Source organism: Typopeltis vanoorti, chromosome 6 (assembly GCF_054136105.1).
Source record: "Typopeltis vanoorti isolate ZY-2024b chromosome 6, IOZ_Tvanoo_1.0, whole genome shotgun sequence".
Taxonomy (NCBI): domain Eukaryota; kingdom Metazoa; phylum Arthropoda; class Arachnida; order Uropygi; family Thelyphonidae; genus Typopeltis; species Typopeltis vanoorti.
Window position 1 is genome coordinate 45,862,033 of NC_143554.1, and position 16,330 is coordinate 45,878,362.

Consider the following 16,330-nt stretch of genomic DNA (forward strand, 5'->3'; position numbering starts at 1 on the left):
AATCGAATATAATGACCTATGGGAAAAAGTATAATTCGTTCCACACTTGGTAGAGCTTCACTTGGTGCCAAGAATAGTCAATTCATGCTGAAGGGGAGAGAAAGAAATTAAGGACCTACGAATTGGTCACCAAGACGTGAAATCACATGCTTTATAGATAAAATTTCCCAGCTGTTATGCAAGCAAAATAGTTACCACTTTAAAAACTACAATTATCATAAAAGAGAAGTTAATTTTCTGACGTGTAATAATAAACAACTCATCCCAGAAGATGGATTGATTACCCTATTATCAGAATGGATTCTCCTTTTTGTGACATGCGCAGAAGTGTCAAAGGGTCTCGAATCTGTGGGTGTACTATAGTAGACGACATAAATTTTGGCGGTAAAAATTTGGAACATACTGTACATGGAAGTGGTGTAGTATACCATTAAAAATAACTTTGTAAAATGTTTTAAATCGGTAAATAAATTATTTCATTCTGGTGAGTGATTTTTTAAAATAGTTAGCCATAAAAATGTATAGATAGAAAATTTTTAAAATCTGTAACATTTATTTTTAAGATGTATATAGGCGCACTAATTGAATTTGGGTATCGAAAAAAAATGACGCACTAATCGTGTTCGCATTAATCGGGGATTACTGTAATTCTTTTCACTATCATGATAAGGTTTTGATAGTCCTGAATGTGTTTTATTCTATCCCAGGCATCCAAAACATTTGTATGTAATGGCATCCTCTTTGTTTCTCTGTAGTTTGTATTTCCTGAAAAAAAAATACAAATGAAGATGAACAGTGGTCCAAGTTCACACTGTGTATCTTCAGATGAAGTTTCACAAAACTCAACAGATAAAAATGATATTTTCAATTGGCATTGATGCAGGAGAACTTCAGTTTTTTGTAGGACCAGGAACACACCATAAAGTGGAGGCAACCAACAAAGCTTCCAGTTCAGTCATTTTTCAAATTTCCTTGGAGTTTCTATGAGCCTGTTTTTTGCTGTCAGTATCAGTGTATTATCTTTTTCAACTGTATTATCACAAAAAAGAGATAATACAGTTGAATCTTGGGTCTAATTATAAGCCAGCCAATTTTTATCTTTCCGACTAAACTTTTTGTCAAGCTGTTATCCTTTCCATGAGTATTAGTTTCAGTTCCATCCAATGTTTATTATTATTATGCGACACCTCCAGGGAGTCCAAAGACTCATCGAGGAAGAGTGTTGCCAACAGCATCGAATGATTGAACCCCTTCCAACAACCGCACTCAAACTTGCTTAATTTTTTGCGTGAGCCATTAGTAGCAGAGGCTCTACCAAACAACCAACCTTTGCTGGCAAAGGTTGGTCGATTTATATAAATCACTGGCTGTCATGTTTGATGTCTTGAGAAGACCTGTAGTATCTCTTACAGGTGTGAAACCCTCTAATGCCTAAAATTGTATAAATTATATGATTTATTCATTGGATAGAACACAATTATCGAAAAATTCTGTATTAAAAAGTCTTATCTCATATTTAATCTAACTCATGTTATACACTAGTTCCATTTCATCCGACCATCTAGTATAGCTTGTTTAGAGCCAAATCTTTTCAAATTGTTTTAGATGGTTGGAGTTCAATGCTTTCTTGTCATTACCAGCAAATTTTGATATTCTCATTGCAGGATTTTAATTTAATTACATCTCTACGACAAGGTTAACCCCTTAACATACCAATTAAAAATCAGAAAGCGGTCGTTTTTCTGCCAATTTTTTGGGCGAGGGCGATTTGCTGGATCAAATTCATCATTATTTTTCAAATAATGATGAATTTGTGCAAACGCAAACGAAATAGCCGATCCATTGGCAACTTTTCTCGGCTGAAAGGAAATAGGCACAAGATTGTTTAGCATCTATATCCAGTTGTATTTATATGTGAAACTAAAATTTAAAATCAATTTTGGTGCAATAAACAAAAGATGTGTCACAGACGTCTTTGTATGTTAAGGGGTTAAGTGTGTTCACTGCACGTTGACACCAATCAGCATTAATGTGTTAAAGCTGAGCAATCTGTAGAGATGCATTCTGATATTTTTTTTTATTTTATTTTATTTCATTATAAAAAAAATTCAGTAAAAGTTAGTAGTAATATAGAAAATGGGAAGAACTTTGTGATTTAGAAATTAGTATTATGGACCTCGGCAATGTTATGTCAAACAGGCGAATACTGAGGAAGAGAGATGACTAGTGTGATCGAGGGTTGGGATAATGAGCAGAATGTGAATGAAAAAATAACAGTAAGGGAGTATAGTAGATTTGAAACAATGAAGTTTTCAAAGATGGTGTTAATTCAGAGGATGAATATAGAATGACAGTAAGTAGCTTGCAGAGAGAAAGAGATGTGTTGAAACAAGAAGTGTTGGGAATGAGCTGAGAAGTGTGAATGACGAGATTAGGTGACTAAACAACAAATGCAAAGTGAATCAGCATAGGAGTGAAATAGTTATAGGAATGATGGAAGGGGAGGGAATAGGAAAACAAAAAGAGGGAATGAGAGAAATGCGAGACAGTGCTGGAACCAGTGATGGATAGATGACAGGACAACAAGTAAGTGGGGGGGAGGGACAAAGAAAGAAAGTGTTAGAGGGGAGAGAGAGAGTGTGTGTGTGTGAGGGTTACAGGTGAGCAAGGAAGAAACAGAATGGTAAGAGGTGTGATGCATGGAGACTTGATGATCCGTGGTGTTCAAGATAGAAGCCATAGGAGTGTTTGACTGGCAATTAAGCGAGGTGAAAGGGTGAATGAGATGATTGTGATGGGATGGGCATGAATGACTTGAGAGGCAATGTGAATCAGGTGGCAAAACATATGAGACTGTAAGGAAGAAGACTGAGAGAGGGAAGATAGTGAGTGTGTTGCCCAGGTATGATAATGCAAAGCTGCAGAGAAGGGCATCAGTAATAAATAGTATAATAGCCAGAACATGTCAAAAAAAGAGGCTTGAAATACATGGATGCTTTGAAGGCATTTGAGGACAGAAAGGAACTGTATGTGAGAGATGGCTTTCATTCGAATGAGGAAGGATGTAGGCATCTTGAGAGAATGCTGTTCTCTGAACAAGTCAGTATGTCAGTGCAGGGAAACTAGAATTATCATATATATAGAAATATATCATATATATAAAAACATAGGTATAGAAATAGTGACAATGCCTTGATTCTTTATAGCAGTGCCAGGAGTATATGGAATAAAGGAGATATATTGGTGGCACTGATAGCATCAACCTGTCCAAAGATTATTGGGATCTCTGAAACATGGTTGATGGAAGATGATATACTGATAGGAATAAAAGTAGCAGGGTATAGCATTTTTTTGACAGGATAAGAAGGAAAAATGCACCGGTGAAGTACTGCTTATGAAAAGTGATGACTTGGAGAGCGATGGCACTAATGGTTTCGAAAGCATATAGTATGAGCTACAGGTGGAAAGGACAGGATATTTAGTGGAGTGGGGTGTTGCTACAAGCCAAGGAACATAGAGGGTGAAGAGCAGGAGATGTTTAGGCAGTTTAGCTTGCTGAGTGCAAAAAGAATGATTGTTATCGGAGATTTTAACTACAGTAGTATAAATTGGAAAGAGGAAACTGCATGTAATAATACGGGAATGAAATTTCTGGAATTTTTGAGGGACAAACGTCTTGGACAACATGTAGTAGAAGGGACATAACGTTCAAGAGTTTTGGATTCGGTCATAACATCAGAAGATCTGATTAAAACTGAGATGGCATCTAGTTGGTGAGAGTGACCATGTGGTTTAACATGAAGGAGTATCAAAGAGAAAGGAATGTATGTGGAATTATAAGGTAGATGATTATAATAGGCTTAGATATTAACTTGGGGAAGTTCCATGGAGGGAGGAATTGGAAGGGCAAGATGTCATCTTGTCCTTCCAATTGCTTGGAAACTTGTGAAGGAATATTTATTAGCAGCAATAGCAAGTTGTATATCACTAGTAAAGAAGAGAACACAATTTGGTGTAAAGTGGATGACAAGCAATAGCAAATGGGAACTGTAGGAAAAGAGGTTATGGAAGAGATATAAGAAGAGGGGATGGAGAGCAGATGCATGAAGAATATAAGACTCAAGCCAGGAGAGTGACTAGTATGGTAAGGAAGAGAAAACTGGAATATGACAAGAGATTTGCGCTAAGATCCAAAGAAAATCCTAGGGAATTTTTTTTAGCTGTGTGGCCAGTAGGAGGAGAAATGATTGTGAAAGAATGACATTGTGGAATAAAAATGGGAATAGAGTGACTGATGCAAAGGATATAGTGGAGTTATTCAATGAACACTTTATTAGGATATTTTATCCTGGAGAAGTAGGTTTTAATATTAGAGAAATAGGGCAGATCAAGGTTTAGAAGTTCAAAATGTCAATGAAGCAACAGGACTGGATGGAATTTTGCCATAGGTTTTGAGAGAAGGTGCTGAAGAAATGACAGCTCTGTTGACCTGGCTTTTCAGTGAAAGTGGCCAATGGAAAGATACCCAAGGAGGGTAAGATAGTGCCATTTCTTAAGGGTGGTTGCAGACTGGAAATGTCAAACTATAGACTAGTTTGTATTTCACCAGTGTTAAGATTTTGGAGAAATTAATGAGCGATCATATATAGCATTGGGCATATGAGGGTAATGTTATCTGCAAGTCAGCATGGATTTGTTAAGGGGGGGTGCTCTTGTTTTAGTAATATGAATAATGCCTTTTATAATAACGTGACAAGAGCGGTTGATGACGGAAAGGCATATTCTGCCATTTTGATTTTACAAAGGCATTTGACAGGGTACCACATGATAAGCTGATATCTAAGTTGCAGTATTTGGGATTGACTGTCTGATAGATATTAGAGAGTTGTGTATGGGGGGGGGGCAGTATCAAGGAGGCAGAAGGTTACAAGTGGGGTCCCACAGGGCTCAGAACTGGGACCTGTGTTGTTTAACATTTATATCAGTGGCATTGTCAATGGATTGCAGGGGGATATTCAGTTGTTTGCAGATGATGTGAAGCTGGGAAGGGTTATTATTAATAGTGCAGATGTGGTAGCCCTGCAAGAGGGTTTGAATAAACTAGACAAATGGGAAAATGAATGAAGGGATCACTTTATTCATTTCTATTCATAAAGAGTGTCATGTTGTTATAACATTGCCTCTTTTTCTTTTCTGTTACAGTTGCAATTGTTTCCATAATTACTTCACCGTTCTATCTTGTGGTCAGTGACGACTAATTTTTTTCTCCAAGGATTATTGATTGAAATCCCAGCCTGTGCAATATCAGTAGCTTAATGACTTACTTAGTTTATCTTGTTTTTATGTGATGTTAGGTAATGGTTGAAAAGAGTTGTTATTGATCTTTGGCACATGGGTAAGTAGGGTTTTTCTACTTCATGAAATAGTTTTTAACATCACAACTCAGGAAAATTGACCCTAGGTTATGCAGTAACACTAATTAAGATTAAGAATACTTTTTTTTCAATATGGCAATACTCCTCAACATGAGAATGCATCAGACAACACAGTTGTTTGTCCTAACTCACCTATCACCTTTCGTCTTAAAGATGTCTCCACTCTTCATCATTGCAACACTCAACTGCTACAGTTATTAAAGTGTGGAGATCCAACCAATTTCCAAATATTGTGCCTAAAAGAGTGTTATCTATTCCTTTTGGGAAATGAAAACAATTAGAATATTTGTTTTATTCTTTTATTGTTTATTTGAACTAAATTCACTATTTTCTTACTTGATGATTGGATGCACTACACAGTTACCTGTTGACATTGTGGCATTGTCAGATTTTCCTGGTCAATGAAAATAACACTGGGTCATAACTGGGATAGTGATTTAGTTATAACTAAATAACTGGGAGGAGACTTCCACATAGTCTTATGATGGAATGCAGAGAACCAATTATTGCAGCATCTGACTTAATTGAACCTTCTGAGTTAAATTCCTGTTTTTTTCTCACTTATGATGCATCCATTAGTAGTATGTATTCATATGAATGCTGAACGAATGAGGATGGGCTAGTTGTTTAAGATTTAACAGAATAAATTGTATTCTGTATTGGCATAAACCAAAAGAGCATACCCCCCCCCCCCCCACACACACACTGTTTTTTACTCAGGGAAACAAATGAAAAGTCAACAACTGGAAATTCACTGTCAGCAGAATTTGAAGTTAGGTGCCATCAACCAAGAAGTATCAATGACAGCAAAGTTTTGAGGTATCGTATTGATATGATTGGTGTTATAGAAATGAAGAAGAGCAGAATAAATGAGATTGTGCTAAATCATAACTATAAAATGCTATATTAGGTAATAGGGATCAGTGAAAGGAAGAAGAAGACATAGTATTGAACACGAAACAACTTGAATGATAGGAAGTTCAAGTAGCGTTGTGGACAAACATCAAACTGGGGAATTGGACACAACTTAATTGTACCTTTGGTCCCATAGAAAATTCTAAAGAAGAAGTGAAGGCAGAATTGCTAAATTCTGGTTGATGAAACTTTTCGTTATAGGGGAGAGGACAAGTGGACATCCAAAGAAGTGTGTGCGTGGTTTAAAAAATAAGAAGGAAAAAAAGGTGGAGTTGGGGTAAATGTTAGATTTTTTTTCTGCAGAGTAGACATTGAGTTAGAACAGTTTTCTTCCTGAAGTGGTAAGTGTATTTAGTGCATATTTGTTTAAGAGAAGGTATGACAACTGGTGTGGGTGATGTATGGCCTCCCTCAACGAGTCATGGACTCATTGAGGAAGGCCATAATGCAAATAGTCATGAAAAGTATTTTATATCTATTATATTTTATTCATTTCATGGGGAACAAATACTTGAATTTGATTATTACTATCAGATTCAAATATTTTGGGAAAATTTGGAGAAAAGAGCAAAGATAATAATAATGGTAAGTACCTGCTGGATTTCTTTTTAGGACATGGACTGGTCATTACCAGTACCATCTTCCAACATCATAAAGATGTAAACAAAGTCATATGGAGAGAAGACATAAGAAATAAAATCTCATTGCCTATGTTATTGGCGATACTTATATGTTCATGCTAATTCAGGCAAAATGGGATTTAATAGAAGACATATCATATTGATAAGAAAAATATGAAAATTTTTTTTAGAAAGTATTAAGTCGAGCAGCTTTCAGATGCAAGCTGTGGACTTTAATATACAAATACAATAATCTCTTAATCATGATGATGTAATCTCTTAATTATCCAACAAAAGAGGGAGAACAATTTTCCAGTCAGATAACAGAAGGGTTGGAAACTGAAGGTATTACATGGTATATCAGTTCATTTGAGCATTGGATAATTAAGAGATCACTGTATTAATCTAGAAAAAAGTGAGAATAATAACTGAGATTTGTAATTGGCAGAATGTAGCTATTTGGCATGATTGCATGATTATTTTCTCGAAGAATAAAATGTGTTACTTTCTTATAGGTCGTAGGAAATTTAATAAGGCTTTAATATTTTTTGTAAACTTAGTGCTGCTCCTCTTCATTATAAAGATAAAAAGACAACAATCATCTCAATGTTTTAATACTAATAAATAAATGCTTGATTTCCTGAAATGAATGAAATATAACAGATATAAAATACTTTTCATGACCACTTGCATTAATCCACAGATTTTATTTCCATATAGTAATGTATAACGATATTATTGTATTAGCTTAAGATGAAAACAAATACAGTCTCTTTTTATGCGGTAGATACGTTCCACAGAAAACCGCACAAAAAAAGGCCTAACTTAAGTTGAAAAATTAGGGATACGTTTCATAATTTTCTAAAACAGCATAAAACCGAAGCAATGAATTAAAATAAACCTAAAATCACATGAAAAAAGTTGATGAAAATTCAGGAAAATAAGAATGTCTAAGTTTGTTTTAAAGCTTTATTCATTTAATTTTATTGAAAAGTAACATTTTTTTTTTTTTTTTTTTACATTTTGTCATCAGAATTATCATCACTATTAGACAGTATTCGGCAACGTTTGCGAACTGGTGCAAAATCACTTTCATCACCAGAAGTCTGTGCATCAGATCTGTATGGTAAAGGCAATGGTTCTTCAAAAACAGAATTAGCTTCACCGTCATTCTGTGCTTATAGTTCTTTATGGTATTTTTTCTTCTGATAATGTAATCAGTGATTAAACTTTGCGATGATGATTTCACTAATTTTTTATACAGCTCGCGATATCCAGACATACAGTTCTTCAGCTCACGTTGGAATTTAAAGGCTCATTCAGAATTTGTGTCATTAACAAGAAAATGATTTTCCAATTTATTGCACAGTTCAGGACCTTCTCGAATTATATTTGCAGTGAGGGGGACAGGTTTTTCTTCCGCTTCACTATCGTTTTCTGGATCTTCGATAACATCTAAAGTTAATCAATATCCTTTGATTGATGATGTTAATAACATCATCACTCAAAGCATTATCCACAAGCAATTCATCTACATCATTCTAGCTAAATGTATCAAAACCTTCTCCACCAATTTCATGTGCCAAAGTAATGATTTTAGCTGATAATGTAGATGTTTGCATGGTTGCACTGTTTACAACACATCCAGATCAAGCTGCTTTCCAGCAGGCATTTAAAGTTTTTGGTCTTATTTCAGCGATAGCAGATGCAACATGATTTAAGCAGTCCAAAATAGAAATTTTTTTAACGACAATTACTGTTAATGATTGATTTTCTAGTTTATCCAATATAAATTGAAAAGTGTGCTTAATGTAATATTTTTTAAAAGTAGCAATTATGCCTTGATCTAATGGCTGAATAATGCTTGTTGCATTCTTCTTCTCTTCCGTCTAAGACGGGTTGAGTCTTCTCTTGAGCAGGCTCTTCTACTCTTCTCTATTCCTTGCTGTTCTAATAAGTTCCATATATGTTTTGCATCCCGAGATGTTCTTTATTAATTTCAGCTAGGTAATTCTTGGTCTTCCAAGTCTTCTTTTTTCAGTTGGAAAAGTATTGAATAGGATGTTAGGAAGTCTATCTGCATCCATGCATACAGTGTGGCCAAACCATCTCAGTTGTTGTTTTCTATTTTTTCTATTATTGTCTTTTTATACAATAATTCTTGTCTGACTGTGCTGTTTGTTTTCTTTTCTATCCAACTTGTTCTATTTATTTTTCTTAAGCATTTCATTTCAAATGTCAGCAGTTTTTTCCCCTCTCTTTTCTTAACTGTCTACGCTTCTGCTCCATAGATGACTGTTGGTATAATTATTGCTTCATATAATTTGATTTTGGCTTGCTTAGATATCTTGTTTTCCAGATTTTCTGTAATTCTCCCATCCTATCGCTATTCTGTGTTTGATTGTTTTGAGTTCAACTATTGTTTCTGTTAGTTTTGATCCAAGTTATCTACTTGTTTGATTTGTTCTCCATTTAGAGTGGCTGAGATGGTAGTTCTGTTCCTCTCTGTTTTCATCACTTTTGTCTTTTGTATATTTATTGTCATGTCATATGTTTTACAGGTTTCGTTTAGCTTGTTTATCAACCTTTGGTTGATAAACAAGCTAAACAAGTTGAGTATATCATCCAGGTGGTGACATTGCAGAAATTGGAGAACCAACAGCTTATACTGGAATTATGATGAATGAAGTAGAGGTAAATAGTCTATTACAGAACCTCAATGTCAATACATCTGCTGTTCTGAAAGATGGAGGGTTTTAATTTCAAGCACATCTGTTCTGAAAATCGACTTCTGCTTGAGCTATCTTTTAGTTTTGATAGGTTGATGTTTTCTTCTTTTCTGATATTGTTTTTCCTGTTGAATTTTATCTTTACTTTGGCAGTTAATATTTCGTGGTCAGTGTCAAAATCAAAGCTTCTTAATGTTTGTGCATTATTTACTGATCTTTTCCATTGTTTATGATGATATAGTCTATGCAGTTCTTTATATTACCATCTTGGGATGTCCATGTATATTTATTATTAGGGCATTGATAGAACAATATGTTTGTAATCATTAGATTGTTTGCTTTACAGAAGTGGAGTAATTGTTCTCCTCTGTTGTTAAGCTCTCCATATCCAAATTTCTCCATCACATCTTTTTTGTCTGCTGTGAACTGTTCTATTTTAGCATTAAAATCTCCCATCACTATCATGAGTTCTCTATTTTTGGAATTATCTATTTCCTGATGTAGTTCTTCATAGAAATTTTCTATTTCTTCCTCTGAATGGTTACTATCTAGTGCATATATTTGGATAATTTTAACTGTTTGACCTTTTTCTTTTGCTTGAAGTTTGGCTTGTTGTATTGGGTGGGAAAAACACTACCTGCACGTTTGGATGTTCTAAATGCAGATGATTTGGGGCATTGTCAACAATTAATAAAACTTTATAAAATTGAGAGCTTTTGCTTCATATATGTTTCCACTTCTGGTACAAAGCAATTATTGAACCATTCAGTAAATACAGCAGTTGTTACCCAGGCCTTTGTATTAGCCATCCAATGTACTGGTAGCTGTTTTAGATCTTTGCCTTTTAGAGCACGTGGTCTTAGAAATCGATTTAGTAGGAGGGAGTTTCAACATTTAATCTCCTGATGCATTGCTACAAAGTAATAACATTACTCGATCTTTGTTTGCTTTAAACCCACTTGCTTTTATCTCAGACTTTGCGATGCAAGTTCAACTAGGCATTTTCTTCCAAAACAATCTTGTTTCGTCAGCGTTAAACACTTGATCTGGACAATATCTACTATCTTCAATAATTTTGGCTAACTTCTCTTGAAAATGTTTGCTGTTTTAGATCTTTGCCTTTTAGAGCATGTGGTCTTAGAAATCGATTTACTAGGAGGGGGTTTCAACATTCAGTCTCCTGATGCATTGCTACAAAGTAATAACGTTACGCGATCTTTGCTTGCTTTAAACCCACTTGCTTTTTTTCTCAGACTTTGCGATGCAAGTTCGACTAGGCATTTTCTTCCAAAACGATCCTGTTTCGTCAGCGTTAAACACTTGATCAGGATAATATCTACCATCTTCAATAATTTTGGCTAACTTCTGTTGAAAATGTTTGGCGGCTGCTTCATCTGCTGCTGCAGCCTCGCCTGTAATCTTCATGTTATGAAGTGCATTCCTTTTTAAAAACCTGGTTAACCATCCTTTGCTAGCCGAAAATTGTTTATCAGCCTGGGAAGCAGAAGTAGACTGCTCTAATTGCTTCATCTGTTCATAAAACTGAAGAGCTTTTTTTTAATTAAATAACCACTTATAGGAATTCTTCTTTGAGTTAATTCTTCAATCCAAATTACGAGCGCTCGTCCCGTGTATTCTAATAAAGCATCTCTTGAGTACGATGATAATTTGGCACTTAGTTTTGTGCCAGAAATGACAGATTTTCTTATTGCGACTTCATTCTTTTTAATTGCCCTCATAGTAGATTCTCCTAAATTAAAATGTTTACCAATCGCCGTAGATCCCTCCCCTTTTGCTAAGCGATCTAAAATTGTAATTTTCATTTTCAAAGAAATTGCCTTTCTTTGGTGTTTTTTTTCTCCATTGGGCCAAATTAAATCTTTAAAATAACAATTAGCAAAATTTAGACTTTCAATAATAAAAAGACAAACACTTACTCGATGAACAAATTGGTCAACAACACACGAAATCATGTGCTGTATAGGTAAAATTTTCCAACTGTTATACAAATAAAATAGTTACCACTTTAAAAACTACAATGATCATAAAAGAGAAGTTAATTTTCTGCCGTGTAATAATAAACAACTCATCCCACAATATGGATTGATTACCCCCAGGGTTTTTCAAAAACTGTGTTCTGCGGAAGGTGAATAAGTGTTCTGCAAGAAGTTCTCCTGGAATTTGTCATTTTAGTTTTCTAAGCATTTTTCATGAATAAATATGTTATAGTGGAAATATTCTGAGGAGAATAACATTCGTGAATATGTCAAAAAGCTCAGACCCAGAACGTCTAAATAACGTCTGTGTAGCAAATGTTAGTTACCAAGCCGTGTATCTTTAAACGTGGAAGTATTCATGAATTATCGTTAATTTTCACACATCGAAACCTTTCAACATTTGAGAAAGGGAATACCGCTGTTTATGACTGGTCATAAAAATTGCCTGCAAGAGGATTATAACAATGGGTGGCATATCCTCTGTTCTCAAAACTGAACGAAATAACATCTGTGTTGCAAATTTTAGTGTCCAATCAGCAAGGAAGTATAAAGAAAATTTTTCACTGAAATTAAAGATCAAGATAGTCTGTATCCGGTTCTCAGATCTAGTAATACTGAATACTTTCTTCACAAGTTCGTATTGTAGGGTGAAAGTGCTTGTTTCGAAACCGTAGTGCTGTGATTTTTTAAAAGTAATAGGCCTACAGATTTAAATTTTAATATGAATAAGAGACAAGGGACTTTGTTTATTTTTGGCATTAAGAAATCTCTTATTGAAGGTGTTTGTAACGCAACAGATAGGAGGGGAAAACTATCAGCAGACAGGAGAAAAAGTCTGCATTCACTCGTAAGTACTTATAATATTATAAATTTTTGTGATCAGAATGAGATATGTCAATGAAAATCAGCACAAATTAATTTAACGATGTTTGTTTAATTGATGTTTAATTAATCAATGATCGATTAATAATTAATTATTAAGTAATACATTACAAAATAACCAAGGTGTTCCATGAAAATTTCAGGATTTGTGAAGTGTTCCATCATAGGAAAAGTTTGGGAAACGCTGGATTCCCCTTTTGTTTGACATGCGCAGAAGTGTCGAAAGGTCTTGTATCTGTTGGCATACTATACATAAGTTTTGAAGTCATGCACCGCATAAATTCAAATCTGCATAAAAAGAGACTCGAGTGTATATATAATATGAATTTGATTTGCATATTAAATGTACTTTTTTCAACTTTTAATGTAGAAATTGTTAGTAGCCACAGTTCTGTTTAAAATAATATAAATCTTTTCTCTGATTATCTGCACTATTAAATGTAAATTATTCTTCCTAGATCACAGTCTGGGCACACTTTTCATACAGGATATGCGTTAGCTGTAATAAATGGAATTCTATGTTCTTTCATGGCTCTCTGGTTGTTGTGAAAAATCATGCTGAAAGAAGTTTTATTTTAGTATAGTGTTCATTTTGCTCAATATCAAAGATCAAGTAAAGTCATTTCTTATTTTATATTTATTTATAGTAGACAGTGTAATACTGATTTCTTTGTTTAGTGAATGTGATGAACATGACATTCATGTGTACATATTTTTTTTTTAAATAGATATTATATTATATTATGCATGACATTTTTATATGGATGGGCAAAAGTTATTTTTTGGATACAAAATGGCAACTTGTTATGTATAGCCCAATACATAACAAATTGCCTAAATGAAATGCAAAATAAGATGACATAGTTCTTTAAGGTTGTTTGATTCTGTATGGAAATCAGACATTAGTTAAATAAATGAAATTCCTCAATAGATTTAAGTTTTTTTTTAATGCATTCATGGCTGTTTAATGATAAACAGAAGTAATGTATTACTCTGAAATTTTAATTTACAGACTATTATAAAGCATTTATGCATTCTGTTTTTTCCAATAATATTGCAAATTATATTTAGATGTACTGCATTTTTCTTCATTTTTTATAAATGACTTATGTATTTATTAGCTCATTATTTATAAATCACATTACTTGTAATTTAAGTCAGGGTAGTAATTTCTTGCCTTTGTTAAAGTTCTTATATTTGAATTCACAAAGGTTGTTTGAAAACTGCATAGTTTTCAAACATAGTTTACGTGTGATATTTCCATTGCCCATAACTTAATTTTTTATAATCTACAAATTAAATTCAGTAGTCAGAAATGAAGGATGCACAAGAATATGGTTTTCATATTAAATCAGAGATAAAAGGCAATTCCTCTATATAGTACATATCTCTGTTATTTATAATTTATATGATTACATTATGAAAGAAACTGATAAACTTGATATCATCATTGGAGATACTAAGCTCAATTTTTCAAGCAGGTGAAGTTATTCTCTTAAGTCTGTGAAAGTACTAGTGGTGGTTGGTGGTAGATGGCGTTGGTGTGGATGATAAAGGTAGTTGATGGAGACGGAGAGTTGTAGAGCAGATACCCTCCCTCGATGAGTCTTTGGACTCCCTGGAAGTATTACATAATAATAATAATAATAATAATCTGCTGCAAGTCTCAGGAGTCCTTGGCCAAATGGTTTTTGACAGATTTGGTATGAAAATTGTCATTAAAAAGACAAACATTTTGAAAATAGGCAGGAAAACATCAACTGCATTCATTCTCAGTATTGAGCCCAAAGAATAGAATTTGTTAAAAAGTATTTAGGCACAATTTTTAATAAAAGGTCAGTATAGAAATAAATAAAAAAATATAAAGTTGGCACCGAAGTTAATAAAGATCTAAAAATTGGCTTAAAAATAAAACATTTGGCAAAGATTACAGGCCATATATATCTTAGTAAGGATATTAGAGGAATTGAACACAAGGCATCAGTAGCAGAACCACGATAAAAATGAAGACGACAATACATAAACAGTTAATCTAAAGTCTCACTTAAATAGAATGAGAGATTATGCAAACATATTTAATATTCAATCAAACATGGCAGAAAAGAGACTCAGAAGACCAAGATTTATGTAAAAATAGGTTGAGGTGTTTTTTTTTTTTTTTTTTCTTTTTCCAGATTAGAACCTGACAAACATTAGACCTATTTAGAAGAATATTGTCAGCATGATTAATAATATATATGGCATGATTAACTAGTAATATCAGATTATTACACTTTATTTCAGAGTGTCATAATAGATGGTATAATTTTTGAGGATATATGAGAAAATGATAGGGCAGGAATGGCAAACTAGTTTGTGATAGTTGCCTTTTGATACAGTGTTGAAATGCAAGAATATTAATTTGTTTAATAGCTTGTTATCCTGGTTTGTAAAAGAAATAGAAGGATTTCTCTAGAAATTTATAGATCAAAAACATGTTTCTAACATGTTATGGAAGAAACTCACATAAACTATGTAAAATTTAATATTTAATTATTTACAAGACATTTTTCTGGTTCAAGCAAGCATTATCAAAGGCATTTGATAATGCTTGCTTGAACTGTGGTTGATGGAGAGATATCAAAGAGTAGTTTATTCAGGAGTAGAGTCCAAAAGACAGCCTGTGACTAGTGGTGTGCCGCAGGGTTCTGTACTTGGACCGCTGCTGTTTAATCTGTTCATTAACGATATAGGGAAGGATCTAAGTGGAACAATTCATTTGTTCGCTGATGATGCAAAGTTGGGTAGGGCAATAGTGAATGCAGAAGATGTCAAAGTCTTGCAGGATGACTTAGATAGATTGGAGTTCTGGGCTAAGGAGAATGGATGTCAATTTAATGTGACAAAATGTAAGGTTATGCATTTTGGGGTGAAAAGATTAGTAGCAGTATACCACATTGGTGGAACTGTACTCCAAGAGAATGATGAGGCCAGGGACTTGGGAGTGTTGGTGGATAGGGAGATGAAGTTTAGGGGGCACATTGCAAAAGTAGCTAAATCAGCTCATCAACTCACTTGGTTGTTGAAAAATACCTTGACGGGCAGAGACAAGCAAGTTATTGTACCTCTGTACCGAGCCTTCATAAGACCTCATCTCGACTACTGTGCCCAGATTTGGTCACCTCGGTTCCTTCTTGATGGGGAGGAGGTGGAGAGGATCCAGAGGCGAGTGACTAAGATAACAGGTCTATGGAATGAACCATATGAGAACAGGTTGAAGATTTGTGGGTTGCAGAAACTAGTTGAAAGTAAATTGTTGGCAGAGGAGGAGAGATATGATTGAGACATTCAAATTGCTAAAGGGATTCTATAGGATTAATTCAGAGGATATTTTTGAGATCAGGACTGGTGGCAGGAGAACTAGGGGACACCTATGGAAACTGGGCAAGAGTGTGGTTAGCAGGGGTGTTAGAGCTGGGTTCTTTACTTTTAGAGTGGTAAATGAGTGGAATAAGCTGCCAGAATCTGTTGTGGGTGCTATGACGGTGAACGAGTTCAAGACAAGGTATGATAGATACTGTGAGAATGTAATCGCATAGCTGTGTGGACATGATGTTTAGGGCCTCCCTCGATGAGTCTAAGGACTCCTGGAGTCGCCCGAAATAATAATAATAATGCCTTATCAAATAATACATTTGATTATGCTAGCTTTAACTGGCAAAACATTTGCAAAATAATTAATTTAATTAATAAATTACTTATTCTCATTTCAG

At 34.3% G+C, this 16,330-nt stretch overlaps 1 protein-coding gene across 3 annotated transcripts in view; it reads left to right on the plus strand.

Moving 5' to 3' along the window:
- The window catches only part of LOC150105427 (ADP-ribosylation factor-like protein 6-interacting protein 6), a 47,872-nt gene extending 34,242 nt beyond the window's left edge, over positions 1 to 13,630 (plus strand). For all 3 annotated transcript variants that reach the window (XM_090394803.1, XM_090394805.1, XM_090394804.1), the window contains one exon: positions 13,037 to 13,630. In XM_090394803.1, coding sequence (XP_090250929.1) covers positions 13,037 to 13,127 — 91 coding nt within the window. In that variant the 3' untranslated portion in view covers positions 13,128 to 13,630. The remainder of the gene's footprint in view (positions 1 to 13,036) is intronic.
- Positions 13,631 to 16,330: the final 2,700 nt, after the last annotated feature.